We start from the raw sequence: 20,365 nt of genomic DNA, 5'->3' as shown, positions 1-20,365 counted from the left end.
TTTACGATGTTAGATAACTCACGCAACTTCACTTTTCGTTCACTCAAAACGAATTTGTGGATTATTTTCATGTTTTGTGGTGTTATCGCCTCATTTGGACGTCCACTGGGTTGTGCATGATCGGTGTCTCTACGACCACGTTTGAAGCCAGTACACCATCGTTTTATTGTTGTTTCTCACCGAGTCACCATAACACTTTTCAAGCCACTGCTTCTCTTAAGCGGCACTTTTTCCCATCAAGAAGCAGTGTAAAATTAAAACACGAAATTCGTTTTGATCTACTGCTTTGAAAATAACAAAAGTAGCGTCGCTGTTAGCAAAATAACTCACGAACTAATGAATAGGATATTATGAATGATTTTAACAGCTGTCTTTTTAAGGTTAGTATTCACTGAAAAAGAGTCGAATGCAATAAAACGAGTGCCATCTATGTGTTACGTTCGGGACTTTTCAGCCCATATGTTATGTACAGGGTGGGCCATATAGCGTTTGCTTTTTGAAACACCAATTTTTTTGAGAATGGCAACACAAATGACATGTCAAATGTGTTCTTAATTTACTTAAAGGTTTGACATTTACGAAATGGGACGCTATACGCTTGAAGAAAATTGGGAAACATTGAGAACCTATTTCCAAAGTGGTGAGTCTTCTTCTTCTTTTCTGATTTTCACTTCGGTGGCTACGTCAATAAGCAAAATTGTCGGCTTTGGGGCTCAGAAAATCCACACGTTACTGTAGACAAGCAAATGCATCCACAACGAGTCACTGTTTGGTGCGGTTTTTGGTCTGGCGGCATCATCGGGCCATTTTTTTTCGAAAATGAGCGAGGGGCCGCAGTTACAGTAAAGGGCGAGCGTTACCGTGACATGCTCAACGAGTTGTTTCCAAAAATTGAAGAGGATGACATGGACGACATTTGGTTTCAACAGGACGGTGCAACTTGTCACACTGCCAAAGTTACACTCGAACTTTTGGCTACCGTTTTTGAAAACCGAATAATCAGCCGAAATTCCGATATCAAGTGGTCGCCTCGGAGTTGTGATTTAAGCCCGTTGGACTATTTTTTGTGGGGAGCCGTTAAGGACAAATGCTATGCGAACCAGCCAGAGACGATTGATACTTTAAAACACGAAATCGAAGTTGCCATTCATGAAATTGGAGCCCAAACAATCGAAAATGTGCTTAAAAATTGGGTTGATCGAATGGCCTACTGTAAAGCCAGTCGTGGCAGTCATTTGAACGATGTTATTTTTCATTCATAAATGACAATGTTCAATATTCAAAATAAAAAAAAAATTTTTAAATATTGATTAGTTTTTTTTTTATAGCCGATTCAAAAAGCAAATTTTACATGGCCCACCCTATATATAAATTTCGGCGCGTACTGAATTTAGAACTTCCTTACTTGTTTCATAACGCATTGGATCACTGATTCTCGTTTTTGGTTTGCTCTGTACATACACACATACATTTGTATATGTATGCACCTATGTATGTGCCACTTATTATCATTGCAGTTCGTTGTGTTGTTAATGTGATTATAGCTTATCAGCATGACCGAATCCGTATACTGAGCTGATGCTGCTCTTCATTGCTCGTCAAAAATTATAGATGACATCAATAGGCCTCGTTTATTGCCCAATCTTTATGTTGTTGCTATTGCTGCCACTATTGCGGCTACTACACAATATTGCCTTTGAACTTTACGATGGTCATGGGTATGAGTATTATGCATTAAATTTACCTTGAACATTTTCTATCTGCTTGCCTTTAAAAACTATTTCACTTATATGTAGAAGCTTTACACAGATGTAGCCGGCATGCAAATACGTCAGTATGTACTTATGTACGCTTTCATACATACATACATATGCATGTGTAGTACGAAAAATAAATGTTATCATAAAATAATATTTTCTACAGCTCAGCTCAGCTCGCCACAGCAGCAGCAACAGTTGCCATCGTAAGAATTAAATAGTTTGAAGTGTCAGTTGTCGCGTCTATCCTCAACGATAGCGGTCGAATTTTGTAACCTTTTCCGGCGTTTAGACATTTGTTTTGTTGGTGTGTCAATGTATGAATTTAGATGCTATAGAAAACGTGTAAGGCGATTGTTGGCTCTCCGATTAGTGTCGTTTTTCATTATACAATTCAGCCAAAAATGGGATAATTGTCTGTAATAACTTCGCAAACCGCTCCGAATTGTGGCATTTATGCAATAAAGAAATAATAGTAATAATAAAAATAGCAATAGTAATTAGGAGCTGTGACAGTAAAATATTGATACTAGTAATAATAAAGAAATATTAAACAAATTAATCAAAGGCATTGTGTGAAGAGGGTTTTTAATTCAAATACAATTAAAAAATCCTACATAAGTGACTTTAAAAAGGTAAACAACTAATTCTCGTTATTTGTGTACTAATTCATAATCCAAAACATTGTTTTCATCAAATGTGCCCGACACCGCAAGCTCTTGTGTGTTATCAGCAATGCAAAGAAAATTATTGAAATTTTGGCGCTTCGGAGTTAGACATTTTTCTACACAAAACGCGGCATAATTTTCTGCTTCTATGACATTATTGCTGATTTTAGGTTTGCTTACTGCCGCGATAGTCTATGAGTTTTCGACTTGTCTTTACGCTTAAAGCAGGGCGTAATAGCCTAGACAGACGCGTTTAACGACTTCATTCGGAATTATTTCAGGAATTAAGTGTCACTAATGTGGATTGACAACTACACTTAATTCTCATAAATTTCCGAGACGAAAAATCACAGTTCATATCTATTGTGAATGAAAAGTATATTAATGAAACTTTTAAAGCCCATAACAAGAGAAACTGCATGCGGTTTGAGAAATTACAATTGAAGATTTTTTTAAATAAATACCTTTTTCTTAGTACTACGGCCACTTATACCCGTATTTGTTGCCTGCGATCCATCTTTTACTTACAAAACTATCCAATAAGCAAATCAGCTGTTCATTAACCTTCATAATAACCGTGTGTCACTCACAATTTTAATCAGAATTAACTTCCCAACTGGCCTCCACCGATATTTGGAAAATTTGAATTAACACTTTAAATATCGACTAAATACCCAGGGGTTATTATATATCTTCTTCTTAATTGGCGCGATAACCGCTTACGCGATTTTGGCCGAGTTTAGCAAAGCGCGCCAATCGTTTTTCTCGTGCTAACCGGCGCCAATTGGACACACCAAATGAAGCCAAGTCCTTCTCCACCTGATCTTTCCAACGCAGAGGAGGCCTTCCTCTTCCCCTGCTACCACCAGCTGGTACCGCATCGAATACTTTCAAAGCCGGAGCGTTTGTATCCATTCGGACGACATGCCCCAGCCAACGTATCCGCTGGATCTTTATTCGCTGCGCTATGTCTATGTCGTCGTAAAGCTCATACAGCCATCGTTCCATCGTCTGCAATATTCGCCGTTGTCAACGTGCAAAGGTCCAAAAATCTTAATCAGAATCTTTCTCTCGAACACTCCAAGCGTCGCTTCATCGGATGTTGTCATCGTCCAAGCTTCTGCGCCTACGTTAGAACGGGCATGATGAGAGTCTTGTAGAGTGTTAGTTTTGTTCGTCGAGAGAGGACTTTACTGCTGAGTTGCCTACTTAGTCCAAAGTAGCACTTGTTGGCAAGAGAGATTCTACGTTGGATTTTAAATATTTATATGCATTTATATAATTGGCGCTTACACCCTTTTCGGGTGTTGGCCGAACTGCCGCTCCTATTTTGTTTTTTTGTTTGGTGGATGAGATAGGGTTCAAAATGGCTTCGCACTTACAGCGACCGTCGTCTACCGCGTCGTGTGGTGTGGCCACTAAAACGATCCCTCCTTTCCTTCTGGGGAGACACCCTTCCCAGAACTACTTTCTATATTACTTCGGGAGGGCCCAGAACGGCATCCATAAAGGACCAATTCTATTCACCCACGTATGGGTTCACCATATTCGTAGCCAGCTTTCATGGCTCGTCTTCTTGTGTCTCTATCTGTGCGGCTTCGCTTTGTTGCACTGAGAACATCAGAACATTTCTTTCCGTGTGTTCAGCGTCATTGCTCAGCGCTTCGCAGTATATGTACTTGAAATCGGTTACCTTAGCCATGCCCTTCTCCTATTTATGGTGTGTGCCTTGATGTTGTTCCACAAATGGAGGGGCTCACAGTTTCAGGCCGACTCCGAACGGCAGATGGGTTTTTATGAGGAGCTTTTTCATCGCAGAAATACACTCGGAGGTTGACCATTGCCTGCTGAGGGGCGACTGCTATTAGGAAAAAACTTTTTCTTCATTTTGATGTTTCACATAGATTCGAACCTACGTTCTCTCCGAATTCCGAATGATAGTCCAGCACCAAACCATTCGGCTACGGCGGTCGCTATAACCCGGGGGTTATTGTAGATAGTCAAATGTCGTGGAGATTTAATGTGGAAGAAAGAGCAAAGAAAGCTTCAAATGCCTTATATCCATGCAGGAAAATGCTCAGTAAGACTTGGGGCTCCTGGACTCATAAATTGGAAATACTTGGCGGTTATCAGATCAATTATGCTCTATGGTTCGCTAGTATGGTGGACGGCGTGTGTAAAAGATTGAAGAGCGTGCAAAGGATTACAGGAATATGCGGAACCGGCACAAATCCAATAGCGGCAATAGGAAGACCTATCGACTGGCATTAAATCAAATTAGGAGTAAGAAACTGGATATGTCTCAGCCTCTATGAGAGCAACATACAGGTCATAAACGGAAGGTTAAACTACATTATGCCACAAGTAAACTTTGTCAAGATGCCTGGTTTTATAATGGAACAGAATGGCTGGCAGACGAGTTTAGAATCCGACAATCACGTATACAATTTCTTTATAGATGGACTCGAAATGACGGAAGAAGCAGGAGCGGCTGTATTCTGTCTGCAGTTTGATCTGCAAAAGTCTTTCAGGTTTCCTAATCATTGTAGCATATTTCAAAGTGAGATCTATGCTGTAACCAAAGGAGCTGAATTAGCATTGGAATTTACACCCCTCGACACTCGCACAAACATCTTTATCGATAGTCAAGCTGCTATTAAAGCAATAATGGCTGTAATGACTAGCTCGGAATGCCTGCAATATTGTAGATCCAAAATAGGTGAGTTCTACAAGAATAGACTGGCCACAATTTACTAGGTGCCAGGACACAAGGGAATAGAGGGAAATTAGAGAGTTAACAAGCTTACTAAGGCAGGCAACCGCTTGCCTAAGATGAGTACGTCGAACATATATCCCTTACTCTCAGATTTGAAGACGGAACTAGACGGAACTAGACGAAGAATTAACACTGGAAGTAGAGTCTATATGGGAACCCCCGATTGCTAAAATAATGCTACCAACTTGCAACACGAAAACAACTGACTTTATTTTAACACTCCTAAGGAAGGAATACAAAATATTTGTTGGTGTAGTGACGGAACATTGGCTCACTCCCTATCACACAGCTAAAATGGGATTGGTCCAGTACCACGCATATGACTTATGCGAAGAAGAAAGGGGCACGTTAGAACACTTCCTTTGCCACTGTCCTGCTCTAAGCAGCACCCGTTACAATAGCCTGGGATCGCCATTTCATCTCTGAAGGATATCGCTGACAAAAGTTTAAACTGTTAATTAAAACTCAACAAGATATTTATTATGAACTTGTTTAACAAGACTCCAACAACACTGGTAACGCCCATAGTGTTATGTGAGATCTATTCAGATCAGCTAGGGACTCGTATCTCTAACCTAACCTAACTGCGCCGGTAATCCAGATTAACGCCCCCGTCTGTCTAAGCTATAAAATGAATCGCCGTGTATTTCCGCCGTGAAGTTCCACTTAAACACCGAACTGCTGGATACACACATACGACCGAAGCATATCTACTATAGGTACAAAGTAATAGCAGGGGGTCAATTCTCGGTAGTGTAAACGTGAAATGAAAAGTTTTTTTTCATACTCATTACACTCTCAGTTCGCCTTCCGTGAAAAAGTGAATAGAAATGTCAAAATGTTTTCACATGAAAATTATAAAGAGGAATGAAATTGAGTTTTTCCACTTTTTCAGTTCATACTTGATTCCTGTTGTGCGTTCAAGTGAAAATAAATAATATCTAATAAATATTTTCATATGAGAATTTTCTTTGCACTGCCAATTTTTTATGTGAAAAAATGGCAAGCGCGCAAGTGTGAATCAAAAGGAGTTTTTAATAAATTGGCTTGAAGAAAACATGGATGTCGCGAATGATAATGTAGAATTTTTTACCATTGGATGAAATATTATATATATAAAAGGTGATTTTTTAAGAGCTATAGGAAAGTTGTTCAAACAAACACACGTAAAATTCAGAAAATTGCATGAAATTTTTATTTAAATCGATAGTACAGTTCATATAATTTAATGTTCGAAGATTATTTCATGCAAATGTTGACCGCGACTGCGCTTCAAATGGTCCATCCGCTTAGTCCAATTTTGGCATACTCTTTCCAATGTTTCGGCCGGTATCTCACATATAAATGCTTTAATGTTGTCTTCCAATGCGTTAATTGAAGGAGGCTTGTCTGAATCGACATGAGCTTTAACATAGCCCCACAAAAAATAATCTAAAGGCGTTATATCCTCAGATCTGGGTGGCCAATTGACAGGTCCCGAACGTGAAATAAAATGTTTACCGAACTCGCCTCTCAATAAGTCCATTGTTACGCGTGCTGTGTGGCATGTGGCACCACATGTCATGCAAATCAAGCTCTTGCATTTTGGGCAAAAAACAGTTGGATATCATTTCACGGTAGCGCTCACCATTCACAGTTACGTTACGATTCGCAGCATATTTTGAAGAAGTACGGTCCAATGATACCTTCAGCCCATAAACCGCACCTTTTCTGGATACATTGGTAGCTCTTGCAATTCTTCTGGCTGATCTTCACTCCAAAATCGACAATTCTGCTTATTTACGTACCCATTAATCCAAAAATGAGCTTCGTCGCTGAACACAATTTTCCGATCTTCGACCAACTTTCCAAGAGCCCATTCACCAAAAATTCTGCGTTGCGGTAGGTCGTTCGGCTTCAATTCTTGCACCAGCTGAATTCGTACTGACAGCGACCGTCATCTACTGCGTTGAGTGCTGTGACCACTAAAACAGTCCCTCCTCTTCTTCTGGGGAGACACCCTTCCTCCGGACTATTTTCTGCATTACTTCGGGAAGCCCCTGAACGGTATCCATAAAAAGGTCCAATTCTATTCGTTTTCTTGTGCCTCTACGTCAAGCAGTACGTCATTGCAAATCAATGAATCAAGTGGCTGGGGTTGTTGTCAGCCCATGAATTTCGGTCAGTCTTCACTACACTGCTGCTAATGCTGATGTTGCGTCTAGTGCTGCTACTATTGATTGCTGTCGTGCCTTGTGCTCCCAATCCATATGGCAGAGACGCATTACGATTTTTGCTGCGAAAGCTCGAACTGACTCCCATTTCCCGTTGGTTGAACATATAAAGGGTTTTTCAATTGGCGCGGGTCGATTTTGACGTCGTGTGGCAGCCATTTTGTTTTGGTGACATCTGTCAAATCTTTTGTTTATTATTCAGTTGTTTAGCCAAATCATCATGGCAAGTTTCACGATTGAACAGCACGTTCAAATGATAAAACTTTATTATCAAAATGAGTGTTCATTAACGCAAACGTTGCGCGCATTGCGCCCATTTTTCGGTAGACGTAGTGGCCCTTCCAATTTCTTATGACCCATATTGAACCATATGGACCTAGACGACATGTAATTCCAGCAGGACGGCGCTACGCGCCACACAGCAAACGCCATTTTATTCCATTTCAACATCTACCCGCCCTTATTGAAAAACCCTTTATCTCTCGTGAGGGGGCTTAAGGCTATTTGTTGCTTCAAAACTCTACCTAGCGCATCTCTTTTTTCTTTAAAGCGGTCACAGTACAAAATGATGTGTTCCGCATTCTCTACCGTGTTGGGGTAGTCTGGATAGAAAGGCGTGCCTGCCAGCTTAAACCGATGCAGTTATTCTTGGAAATAGCCATATTCGCATAGCAATTGGGTGAGGTAGAAGTCGACGTCCCCGTGTTTTTTTGTAAGTCACTCATCGATGCACGGAATGCATTTGAATGTCCAGCGCCCGTTTTGAGACAGCTCTCAACGCTGCTGCCATCGTCCAATAGTCAGCGCTCGTTCTGACGCTTTTTCATCCGTTATAGGCCGAACCCCCTGCTTGCTGTTGAGGTAAAGGCTATTTGCAAATGTTGTCTTTTTGCAATGTTCAAATTATCACGATTTGAAATAGTAGTAGGGGAACCAGCACGTCCTTCAGGTTCTTCAAAGTACTCTAAATAAAGCACATCGCATTTTACTCTCGCCCTAATTAGAACCAAACCAGCGGTGATTATAAGTCCTGACTTTTGCAGAGTATAAAAAATAGTTATTTTCTTTGACAAACACCGAAACCTGAATTTGTTGACTTTGACGTGTGCGCCACATTGTAACGGTCTTTAGGAGTTATCGTTGGTACTCTCATTGGTGTCATTAGTCGCCGCTATAAAAAAACACAAATGATTTCGTTCTCCTTCACTAAAGCTTTCTTCCAGAGTTTTGCAAGCTCTGGAACGTTGTCATATGTAAGAGTCAGGTGCAGTACTACCTAAGTGAGCATTGATAATGATAGTCAGCAAGAGGTAGTCTGCATTGCATATTTTTGGAATATCCACCCTTTCGATAATAGCAAACAACCTCCTTAATTTCTTTCATTGAACCCGAAAATGTAATGTGAGCTCCATCTGTGAGCCTGGGAATGAGTATTTTTCCGTAAATTTTAATTTAAGAGCTGGGAACTCTTGGTGCTTGGGAAACTTAACATAAGAACTTTATACCAAATGTTTCAACAAAAAAGATCTGAAAATTATAAAATTGCAAAAAAAACAAAAATGTTAAAATATCCCAAACACTATGAGCAGAATAACTTGACACGTAACTACACGTTCATACTTGTAAAGCATCCTCCTCGTTTGAAACTTCGTTATTCCCGTTCAGTAGGCTGCAGGAATGTAAATCAATGCGAATTTTTACATAAATGTACGAGTATATAAGCCAACATTTGTTAAAAAAATCATAACATTAATTTTCAAAAAGTACTCCCTCAATTTTAGTACTAGTTTTTTTCTCCACAATGTTGAAATATTTTCTAGCACTCTGCGCTAATCGAATTTATCAATTTTTCCTCTTTACTATTAAAATTTTGAAAGCAAAAGGAAAATTGTTTCTAAAAATTGCAGGTAAAACAAAGATAAAAATGTTTGTCCTCTAATTTTTATACTCGCACTTACGAGGACGGTTCAATAAGTACCAATGTTTGATAACAGAGAGCGTTCTTGAGGAAATTTGGTGTTAGCATCGTGTGCTGCCATCTATCAAACGACGACAAAACAAATTTTAGACTGATTGATAGGTTAGTTTGGATTTGGCGGCTATTCGAGTAAGACATGTTTCTTGATTTTCGCTAAGATGGAAAAGGAGTAGAATCGTTCGGTAATTCGCTTTTTGTTTTTGGATGGGGAAAAATGCGAGGAGATAAAAGCGGCGTTGAATGCTGTCTATGGGGATGCTTCGCCATATATGACCACTGTTAGATATGGGTTCAAGGAATTTAAACGTGGGCGAATATCCGTTTTTGATGAGGAGCGACCAGGATGCCCGGAAGAAGTAGATGACGAGGAAGTCATTCAAAAAAGCAGAGGACATTATTATCGCTGATCGACGAATGAAAGTGCGTGAAGTAACAGAGGCCATAGTTGTGTCAGCCCAAGACGCATTAATTAAAGGTGGTGGTACTGGACCAACAACTATAATTTGTACGTTTGATTGCCAAACCGAAGTATTCGCATATTAGAAAACAAGGAATGCATTTATCTTCTTTCATTCTGGGCTGACATGGACATGGCGAAAGAAAGAAACAAATCGACTGATTTACCGATGCCACCTTTAATAGATTCGGCTTGTCTCGACCGGAACGGCAATTAATATTTTACATGACAAGTTGGCGATGAAAAAATTGTCGGCCCGATGGCCAAGCGGATGCGCCTGTTAACTTCGAAGCAGTGTTTGAAGCAATTTAAGAGAGATCCGAAGGAGTTGATGAAACTTGGATTAATTATTACACACCAGAAACTAAGCAACAATCAAAACAATGGATTTCTCCCGGTGAATCTGCTCTAAAGAAGGCGAAGACAGCCCTATCGCCGGAATGGTCATGCTGACGATTTTTTGGGATGCCAATGGCGTCATCCTCGTGAATTTTTAGAAAAAAGATGTTTCATTGGACAATACTACAGTGAGTTATTGGAACGCTTTCACAAATAATTTAAGGAGACTCGACCGCATTTGGCGAAAAAGAAGATGCTGTGTCACCCCCACAATGCACCAGCACATTCGTGCTGCGTTGGCGGCACCGAACTGCAGGAATTGTTTTATGAATTGCTGCCGCACCCCCCGTGTCACCTGATCTGGCTCCCTGATCTCGACTTTTTCATGTTCCCTAACATGAGGATATGGCTCGCGGAAAAAAATTTAGTTCAAACGCGGAAGTCATCGTCGTGACAGAGGCGTATTTTGGAGTGCTCGACTAATTCCACTTTTTAGAGGGGTTAAAAAATGGGCGGAGTGTTGGAAGAAGTGTCTCTCTAAAAGGGGACTATGGTCCAAAATACAAAAACAATTTTTTGAAAAATGGTGTCTTCATTTCTAACACGGGTACTTATTGAAACCCCCTTGTATGTTTGCACTTATATATATTGTATATGTATGTATATGAAAGTTTAAATAAGCCAATAATAATAAGCTCTTATTTGGATAAAAAAAAAAATTCGATAGACCTACGAGCCAAATGGCCACGGCGAAAGAAAAAAAACAAGTCATATGATTTACCGATACCACCTTTAATTGATTCGCCTTAAATAAAATTATGAATTGAATACATTTGAATGAATTGATTGAAACGTTCTCAAGTTATAAATGATTGAAGTCAGAACAAAGAAGTGCCCCTGTTTATTTATGTGTAGATATTATTTGCTGGGCTAGGAATTTAGGAAAGTTGATAATACCATAATTAATTAGTTAATACATTTTTTCCAATTATTAATGTATGCACTAAAAACTAACACTATTTATTTTTCTGAATTACTCCAGCCTAGCAACCCCTGTGAAGCGCATTTAATTGCGGCCACCGCCGAAATCGAAGCGCTGAAGCAAGCTCTCCTCGGAAAGCATAATCAAATTGTTGCCATGGAAGCGGCATGCATGCAGGAAACCGAGCGTCAAGTCGAATTGGAGGATAGTGTCATTGCGTGGCAAGACAAATACGATCGTTTGTATGAATCGCATAAGCGCGTGCAAAAGGTGAATCAGAGCTTGGAGGACAAGCTGTTGAAATTGGTGGATCGGAACACTGGCGAGAAAGCGCAATTGACCAGCGATGTGGCAACACTGAGCGTACGCTTAGCCCAGGCGAATTTCAACATAGCCAAATTGCAACGAGAAATTGTGAGTAGAGCATTTTTTGACTTATTAATAATAATTGTTTTAGATGCGAAATGACGAAACCCGAAGAAGCTTAGATTTAAATTTTTGTAAATAAACTCGAATAAAAGAACTGTTTTCAAAATTGTATAGAGTGTGGGACATTAAGCTCGAAGTAAGGATTTAAAACCATCATAAGCAAGAAGCGGTCGGGAAAGTCGTCCTAGATACTTAAGGGCATTATTATTTAGGGAATTTCTGATTAATTTGATTTTGTATCTTATAATAACCAAAACTTAAACGTTTTCGAAGCAAGCGTTTCGAAAATAATTTAAAAAAATTTTATTTGTTCAAAAGCTTAACCATTTTCGAAATATTCGATTGATTGAAATAAAGATGATTTAATGTGCTTGTATGTCCACTTTTCTTAAATTTTAGTTTAAGGCTGCGATCTCTTTTCTATTATACTTTTAATGGAAAGATAGGTCAATTAACAAATCATCAAATCAAATCAAATCATCAATAAAATTTTAACTAAGCCGTAACTGTTAAAAATGGCTGCTTGATATATTTTTTCAAGTCATTAAAAAACTTTTCAGATGGAAGCTTTTTATTATTAAAAAAATTAATCTGAAAACTTGTATGCCTTCTTAGCTTTCACCGAACATTTTTGAGTCAGACGTGCTTGGATAGAGCAAGTCATGTGTGCGACTTGTACTGATGTACGAGGTGTGTTTAAAAAGTAAGGTGAATTTTCAAATTTCGTGGGTTATGTACATTCGACTTTCGATTATTATTATTATTTTTTTGTATTGGTACACCCGTCTCAAAGATATGTTCACGGTTTTAGCAATATATTAGGTGCGCAACTAAGTTATCGCTGTTTTTTTGATGAAAATACAATTTTCTGCTGAAAAAATGGTTACAAGTGAATCATTCAAAGTATTTCCCATTACTCGCCACTACTTTTTCCCATCTTTCTGGTAGATCTCGTATACCGTCGCGGTAAAACTGTTCATCTTTTGAGGCTATCCACGGATAAACCTATTTTTTGATGTCTTCATATGAATGGAACTGCTGGTCAGCTAGACCATCTGCCATCGAACGGAACAGGTGATAATCGGACGGCGCAATATCTGGAGAATATGGCGGGTGAGGTAGGATTTCCCATTGTAGTGTTTCCAGGTAGGTTTCAACGGGCTTTGGCAACGCAAGGCCGAGCGTTATCATGCTGTAGAATCACTTTTTCATACCTCTCCGCGAATTGCGGCCGCTTCTCGCGCAGTGCTCGGCTCAATCGCATCAATTGAAGTCGATACAGATCCCCAGTGATACCCCCCAGTTTCGCTTGGTTTTAACAGTGCATAATAAATAACACCAACTTGGTTCAACCAAATACATGGCATAACCTTCTCAGCGTGAATATTCGGCCGAGGCGACGACGTAGAAGAATGACGGGGCAATCCCCATGACTTTCTTTTCTTTGGATTGCTGTAATGAATCCATGTTTCATCACCCGCCACGATGCGATGAAGATAACCCTTCCTGTTTTGCCACTGGAGCAGTTGTTCACAGGCGAAAAAACGACGTTCAACATCCCTTGGTTTTAACTCATAAGGAACCCAAGTCCCCTGTTTCTGAATCATTTCCAAAGCATGCAATCGCTTGGAAATGGATTGGCGGGTAACTCCTAACACTGAAGCAAGCTCTTCTTGCATTTGACACGGAGCCTCATTAAGCAATGCCTCCAATTCAGCGTCTTCGAAGGTTTATGGCCTTCCTTCACGCGGACGGCCGTCAACATTAAAATCACCGTCTTTGAAGCGACGGAACGAATCTAGGCACTTTGCTTCACTTAAAGCAGCATCTCCATAAACTTTTTGTAGCTCTCGAATCGCTTCAGCCGCCGTTTTGTTCAATGAAAGAGGAAAATCAACACTTCCCGCAAATGACGATTATTCGGCACAAAATCAGACATTTTCACAAAACCAAAAGTATATGATACTAAAACAAAACCACTCATGTGTCGAAGTAGTTTGCTTACCATATGTCTAAGCTTGGTTTACGACGTTTAGTTTATGTTAGCATCGACTAGCACACAGTGCTGGCGGCATCTATTGAACTTAGTTGCGCACCTAATAACATCTTTAGTTTGTTTGTGAGAGGCATAAATAAATCAAGTGTTTTGCGTGTTTGGCGATTTTCACTATAAAAAAAGTTTGATCAAATTTTGAGTAAAAAATGGAATTAAGTGCTCAAAAACACCTGAAATGTGGACAGTGGCATACGGTGGGAGTACCCTGAGTAAAAAAAATGTTACAGGTGGTACAAGCTTTTTACAGAAGATAGAGAAGATGTTAATGACGACGCTCGCTCTGGACGCCCCACCACATCAACAACCGATGAAAATGTTGAGAAAGTAAAGAAAATTGTTATGGAGAATCGTCGAATCAGAATTACAAAAGTTGCTGAGGATGTCGGCATTCGATTGGCTCATGCCATGTAATCATTTCGGAAATTTCGGGTATGAAGCGTGTGACAACGAAGTTCGTTCCAAAATTGCTGAACTTCGATCAAAACAACGTCGCATGAGCATCGCTCAGGAATTGTTGAATGACGTCAACGATGATTCAGATTTGCTTAAAAGGGTCATACGAGTATGGTTGTGACATCGAAACCAATGCCCAATTGTCTCAATGGAAGAGCCCAAGAGAGCCAAGACCAAAAAAGGACGCTAAGTTCTATCAAATGTCAAGATTTTGCTCACTGTTTTCTTCGATTACCATGTTATAGTGCATCAGGAGTTCTTACCACAAGATTACCGTAGGCCGTAAGGAGTATTACCTTGAAGTTATGCGCCGTTTGCGTGAAGCAATACGAAGAAAACGCCCGGAATTGTGGAAAAGAAATGCATGGCTTTTGCATCATGATAATGCACCTGCTCACTCAACTTTGCTTGTAAGAGATTATTTGGCCAAAAACAGCACCGTTATCATGCCTCAGCTACTGTATTCACCAGATTTGGCCCCTTCCGACTTTTTCCTGTTCCCAAGATTTAAGAGACCCACGAAAAGACGGTGTTTTGCGGCGATTGAGGAGATAAAAATCGAATCGCTGAGAGAGCTCAAGGACATACCAAAAAGCGCATATCAGAACTACTTCGAGAATTAGGAAAAACGCTGGGGTTATATCTGAGGTGAACTACTTTAAGGGAGGTAAAATAGAAATCGATGAATAAATAAACAATTTTTGAGAAAAATGAAAAGTCACCTTAGTTTTTTAACACACCTCGTATATACATACATACATACATACATATTGCATCCTTTTATTGATTTCATTTCACATATATATGTATGTATATTTCTTTTCACAGTTATATAAATGCAATGCTTTATACTCTGAAAGTGTATTCAGTTTATTTGCAATAGTGCAGCCAACAATGCAGGTGTGAGCGCTTAAAATCGACTTAAGCGTAGAACTTCAATGCATTTGGGTTGCCCTGCTTCGGCTGCGATAAACTAAAACTAAACCTAAACTTGAAAAGTTGAAATTTAAAGCGTTTACTTTGAAAGAAAAAGTTTGTGTTGCGTTGTACTCTGTTGTTCGTTTATTTGTTATATTTGTTGCACTTGCAAAAAAAGTAAATGTAATATAAAAGCCTGGCAATTGCTGTAGCTTCCCTCTTAATCCGGCCACTCAAAGTGTTATTCGTCTCACCTTTGCAATTTTCATGAAACCCTCCAAAAGTATCAAAGCTGTGTTGAAAAGGAAAACTGCTTTAGATAGTCTACAAATAGCAATAAAAAAGTAAAGAAGGAACGCTAAATCCGTTCGGACCGAATTTTACCAGTGTACATTTCAGTAGAATTTAATTTGTGCTGGCTGTTAATTTTCGGAATCAAATAGACTTATAGACCATGGGAGTTATAGCTTGTAACGAACGAAAATTAAGTCCTAAAAAGCATAGTCTAGTCAAGAAAAAGTGGGCATGGTTTTTATTCGACCTTAATAATATGCCTACATAATCATCTATGTTGAATGGTGGGGTGCAAAACATGTGTTTTATTAAGTCGCACGCATTTACCGAAAGTGGGCGAATGTATCTACTCATTTTTCGAACTTTCACTTGTGTCGTATTTTTTTTTTAGGTTCAGGGTGAACGATATGAAGTGTTACCTATTCAAAACACCAGAACTTTTTTGTGTGAAATTAGCTTTTATTGTTTTCAAAGACGCAATTGCTCAAAAATGATTACAATTTTAACATATGTATATTCACTTTAGCTCGATATGACCACCTTTTGTCTTGACTATAGCCTTCAAACGGTCAAAAAATGAGTCGCATGCTGCACGAATGTGATCTTGAGGTATTTTGGCCCATTCTCGTATAATCGCTTTTTTCAGCGCCTCAATTCTGGCATATTTTTTAGTCCTCACCTTGCTCTCCAAAATGGACCAGATGGAATAGTCCATCGGATTTGCGTCTGGCGAATTCGAAAGCCATTGTGTGGACGAAATGAAGTGTGGAATATGATTTTTTAACCATTCTTGGTTCACACGAGCTTTATGAGACGGTGCCGAGTCCTGTTGGCACGTCCATGGTCTACGACCGAAATGTTTGCGTGTCCACGGCTCTAAAGCAGCTTCTAAAACATTTTTCCGATAATAAGTCGCATTCACTTTGACACCAGGCTCGATAAAAACGATTGGAGAGCGTCCATCAGCGGTCACTGCGGCCCAAACCATTACTTGCGATGGGAAATTGCTTCGAGTGGCCATACATAGGCTTAAATTCTCGTATGAGCGTTCGGTCAAGTAAACACGGTCGTTTTGAGTGTCTATGAACTGCTCAATTGGGAAATTTGTTTCGTCAGAAAACACAATGTTAGGAAATTCGCCACGTTCGTGCAAGCGCAACAACTCCTTTGCTCTTTCGCACCGAACTTTTTTAACTGGGGTGAAAGATCGTGTGCTTTTTGGGACTTGTAAGCCTTGACCTTGAGCTCATTTTTCAAAATGCGTCGAACGCTGTCTTGCGACATTTTCAGTTCTTTGGCCATTTTTCTTCCACTTCAACGTTGATTTCGTTCAAGTCGTGCCTTCACTTTCCAAACCATTTCAGGCATTGTTGCGGTTTTTTTTGGTCCACCTCCAAGGCGCAATCACACTATTACGTTTGAATTCCATTACAGAAAAAAAAATCAACAAAACTGAGACGCAAATGCTTTTTATGGCTTATAAACAATATATCATATTAAACTGTCATTAGAACATTTTTGACGTTGAGCTGTTGAGCTGTTTTACAGATACAAGCAGTGTGAAGTTGGTAACACTTTATATAGTTCACCCTGTATGTACCAAGTTTTGTTCAAATATATGGGTACACTTGAAAAAAGCAAAAGCTGCGATATTTATTTATTTATTAAGCCAATGAATATAACAGATTCTTGTAGGATAAGTAGACATATTTTAAGGTTAATAGGCTTTAAAAAAGATATAATTAAATTGTTTATAAGAAATATTCAGAATTTTCAACATTCTCTTTACATGCTTGTTGAAAATGAAAAATCTATCCCAACAAATTTAGAGATTTTATGAAACTGGTATTAAATTTCATTAACTTTTGTGCTTCCGGAGAAAACCGATGTGGAAACTTCAGTTTATATGTGAGGTGTCAAATCTACCACTGTATGAAAATCCATTATCTTAACTTTTGTCGTTGCGGAGAAAACCGATTTGGAAATTTCAGCTTATATTTGCTTAATCTTTATTCTAATATCTTGTTCCTTTACCGAAAAAAATACAATATGTTATTGTTGAAAATCTTAAAAATATAATTATTGGCACTCGTGCCAACGCTTTGATGATCTTCCTGAAAGTCGTGGCGTTTTAAGTTGACCTCTCAGTACAATCTTTACCAACCGATCGCCTCCCATTCTCTTCACATGCCGGTTACATTCTTTTGTTTTCTTGCAGCTCTATTTTAATACGTCAGTGATTTCACATTTAGTGTGGCGTATTTATATAATGATGATGATCTTGATGATGATGATACTGGAGCCAAATAGCTAACAATTTGTATATAGCTTGAGTTTCAAGCAAAAAATTTAGTTTTGCATATAAATGTGGTTAAGTTTTAAGGGCCGGTGTTGATTTTGAATAAAATACAATTTTTTTACGAAACTATTGTCATTTCTCTTAATTATGATAATATTAGTATGGCTCAATTACGTATGGAACAAAATATTGGCCAAATGGCCGCCGCGGCCTGGGCGGCACACCTCCATCCGATGGTCCAAATTTTCGATGACGCTGAGGCATAATTGAGGTTCTATGCCATTAATGTGCCGAATTATCTCATCCTTTAGCTCTTGAATTGTTGCTGGCTCATCGACGTACACCTTTTCTTTTAAATAACCCCAAAGAAAGAAGTCCAACGGTGTCGTTGACGTTTAGGTGTGGTTCACATTCAACATCGGCCCTTGAAATTTAACCACTCTTTATTTTGTGAAATGGGCGTGTTTAGGCTAATTAGTCCTCCGTTGGACACCTTTTTTGAAAATTTGGTTGGGCATCCGGATCTTGTCGGATTTCTGGTGAAATGCAGGTGTTTGTTGGATCGGGATCGTATGCTGTCAACTAATGCAACGTTGCAAGGAAGTTGATAGGCTCAGAAAAAGTGATGCTAGACGATCCGCTAGTGCGTTCAGACGATAAAGGGTGTAGCAGCCTGCAGAGAGCAACGTGACTCGTACTTCAATAAGATCGATCGATAGATACCATTGATCTAAAGCGTTCGCCTCTTTAGCCTTTGTCGAAAGAAATAGATCTGAGCTTATGGAACGGCGAATCCATTTGTTTTGCTCGCAAGGTGGTACGGTCTAGCGTACACGGTTTTCGAAAACTGCACACTTTAACGTGCTAGGTGCCCGAAAAGTAGTAAATGTAAATCACTTTAAACATGCATACATTTTTATGGAATTTTATTTATTTTTTCAATTGTTTGTTCAGAATGGGGAACAATTATCTACTCCAAATCTGAAGGTTATTACTAGAATTTGTCTGTTTTTCAAACTATCTAAAAGTTATAGATTTTACAGCTTGGTGTGAGCCTTAGCTTCCTCCATAATTTCTCGCCATGCTTCTCGGTTCATAGCCATACTAAGGTAGTTGGTCGCTCCTGTGTTTCTTAGATCGTCCTCAACGTTGTTTAACCATCTTTTTCGCGGAAGCCCTCTTCGCTTTTCACCAAACATGCGTGCATACAAAACTTTGCGTGGTATTACTTCATCTGGCATTCCCCAAACGTGTTCTATCCATCCATCGGATGCGCTGCAATTTTGCAAACCGCACGACGTTGTCGCCTTGTAGGAACTCTTCTTCTTGATTGGGTTTTTTAAAAAGCTCGCCAGTCGTTTCTTTCTCGTGCTAACCGGCGCCAATTGGACACACCAAGTGAAGCCAAGTCCTTCTCCACCTGATCTTTCCAACGCAGAGGAGGCCTTCCTCTTCCTCTGCTACCACCACCTCCTACCGCATCGAATACTTTCAAAGCCGGAGCGTTTGTATCCATTCGGACGACATGACCCAGCCAACGTAGCCGCTGGATCTTTATTCGCTGCGCTATGTTTATGTCGTCGTAAATCTCATACAGCTCATCGTTCCATCGTCTGCGATATTCGCCGTTGCCAACGTGCAAAGGTTCAAAAATCTTACGCAGAATCTTTCTCTCGAACACTCCAAGCGTCGCTTCATCGGATGTTGTCATCGTCCAAGCTTCTGCGCCATACGTTAGAACGGGCATGATGAGAGTCTTGTAGAGTGTTGGTTTTGTTCGTCGAGAGAGAACTTTACTGCTCAGTTGCCTACTTAGTCCAAAGTAGCACTTCTAGGAACTCTTCTAGCTTGTCATTATATCTGATGCGATTTTATATATTTTGATTTTCTACTCAGGAATTTCTACTGAGAAGCAGTTCTAGATATTTTATTTGATCCACGCTTTCAAATGTATGATCACCAATTGTAAGATCTGGCGCTTTTCTCAACGTGTTAAGTCTTGTGAGGTACTTCGTTGTGCTTTCATTGATATTTAAACCAAGGAATTTTGCTTTTACTTGGAGTGCTAGCAATACTTCTTTTAGAATATGTATGTTTCTCGTGAAGATGACCAGGTCATTAGCAAAGCCACATATTTGGGAAGTTTTGGTGAATACAGTCTCATATTCGCATACTTTCAAAAATCAACCCTTAACGGGATCAGCGAGGATGCCTAAATCGCTTTTGAAACCAATCGTTTTTTTTTCGATATCCGTGACACAATGTATGGACATCAGGGTTGCGTATTTCTCACTGCCACTAAATTGCACAACCGCTAGTATTTTAGTGGTAGTTAAAATAAGAGTTTCATTATCACAAAATCTTCAGTATTTCAATGTTTTAATTATCCTCTTATTGCATTAATTATTTAGTGCACTATGCCCAACCCTGGTGGACAGCTTCACGGCGAAATCGAAGAGAATGGCTAAATCTTGCACCACAACAACGCGCCGGCCAATTTCTTATTCATTGGATCAAAGATTTTTGTCAAAGCAGAAAGGCGTTCCAAAGGTGCCCCGATATTTCCTATTTTTCCGTTTCCGCAAGATAAAGTCTCATCCCAGTGGAACTCCTCGTAGCAGCGTACAGGAGGTAAAAGTAACAGTAACAGCGGCACTGAGTGTGTTAAACGCGGAAGATTGCCAAGAATGCTTCGAGAGAGCAACATTGGCATTATTATGTGGAGTTAGAGGGTGGCTATTGTAAA

At 39.5% G+C, this 20,365-nt stretch overlaps 1 protein-coding gene across 1 annotated transcript in view; it reads left to right on the top strand.

The window, feature by feature from the left end:
* LOC128861207 (uncharacterized) overlaps positions 1 to 20,087 on the top strand; it is a 97,288-nt gene extending 77,201 nt beyond the window's left edge. The window contains exons 2-3 of the mRNA XM_054099166.1: positions 11,231 to 11,584; positions 20,031 to 20,087. Coding sequence (XP_053955141.1) covers positions 11,231 to 11,584; positions 20,031 to 20,087 — 411 coding nt within the window. The remainder of the gene's footprint in view (positions 1 to 11,230; positions 11,585 to 20,030) is intronic.
* Positions 20,088 to 20,365: the final 278 nt, after the last annotated feature.

Source organism: Anastrepha ludens, chromosome 4, assembly GCF_028408465.1.
Source record: "Anastrepha ludens isolate Willacy chromosome 4, idAnaLude1.1, whole genome shotgun sequence".
NCBI classification, from domain to species: domain Eukaryota; kingdom Metazoa; phylum Arthropoda; class Insecta; order Diptera; family Tephritidae; genus Anastrepha; species Anastrepha ludens.
This window is presented reverse-complemented; position numbering and strand designations above follow the sequence as displayed.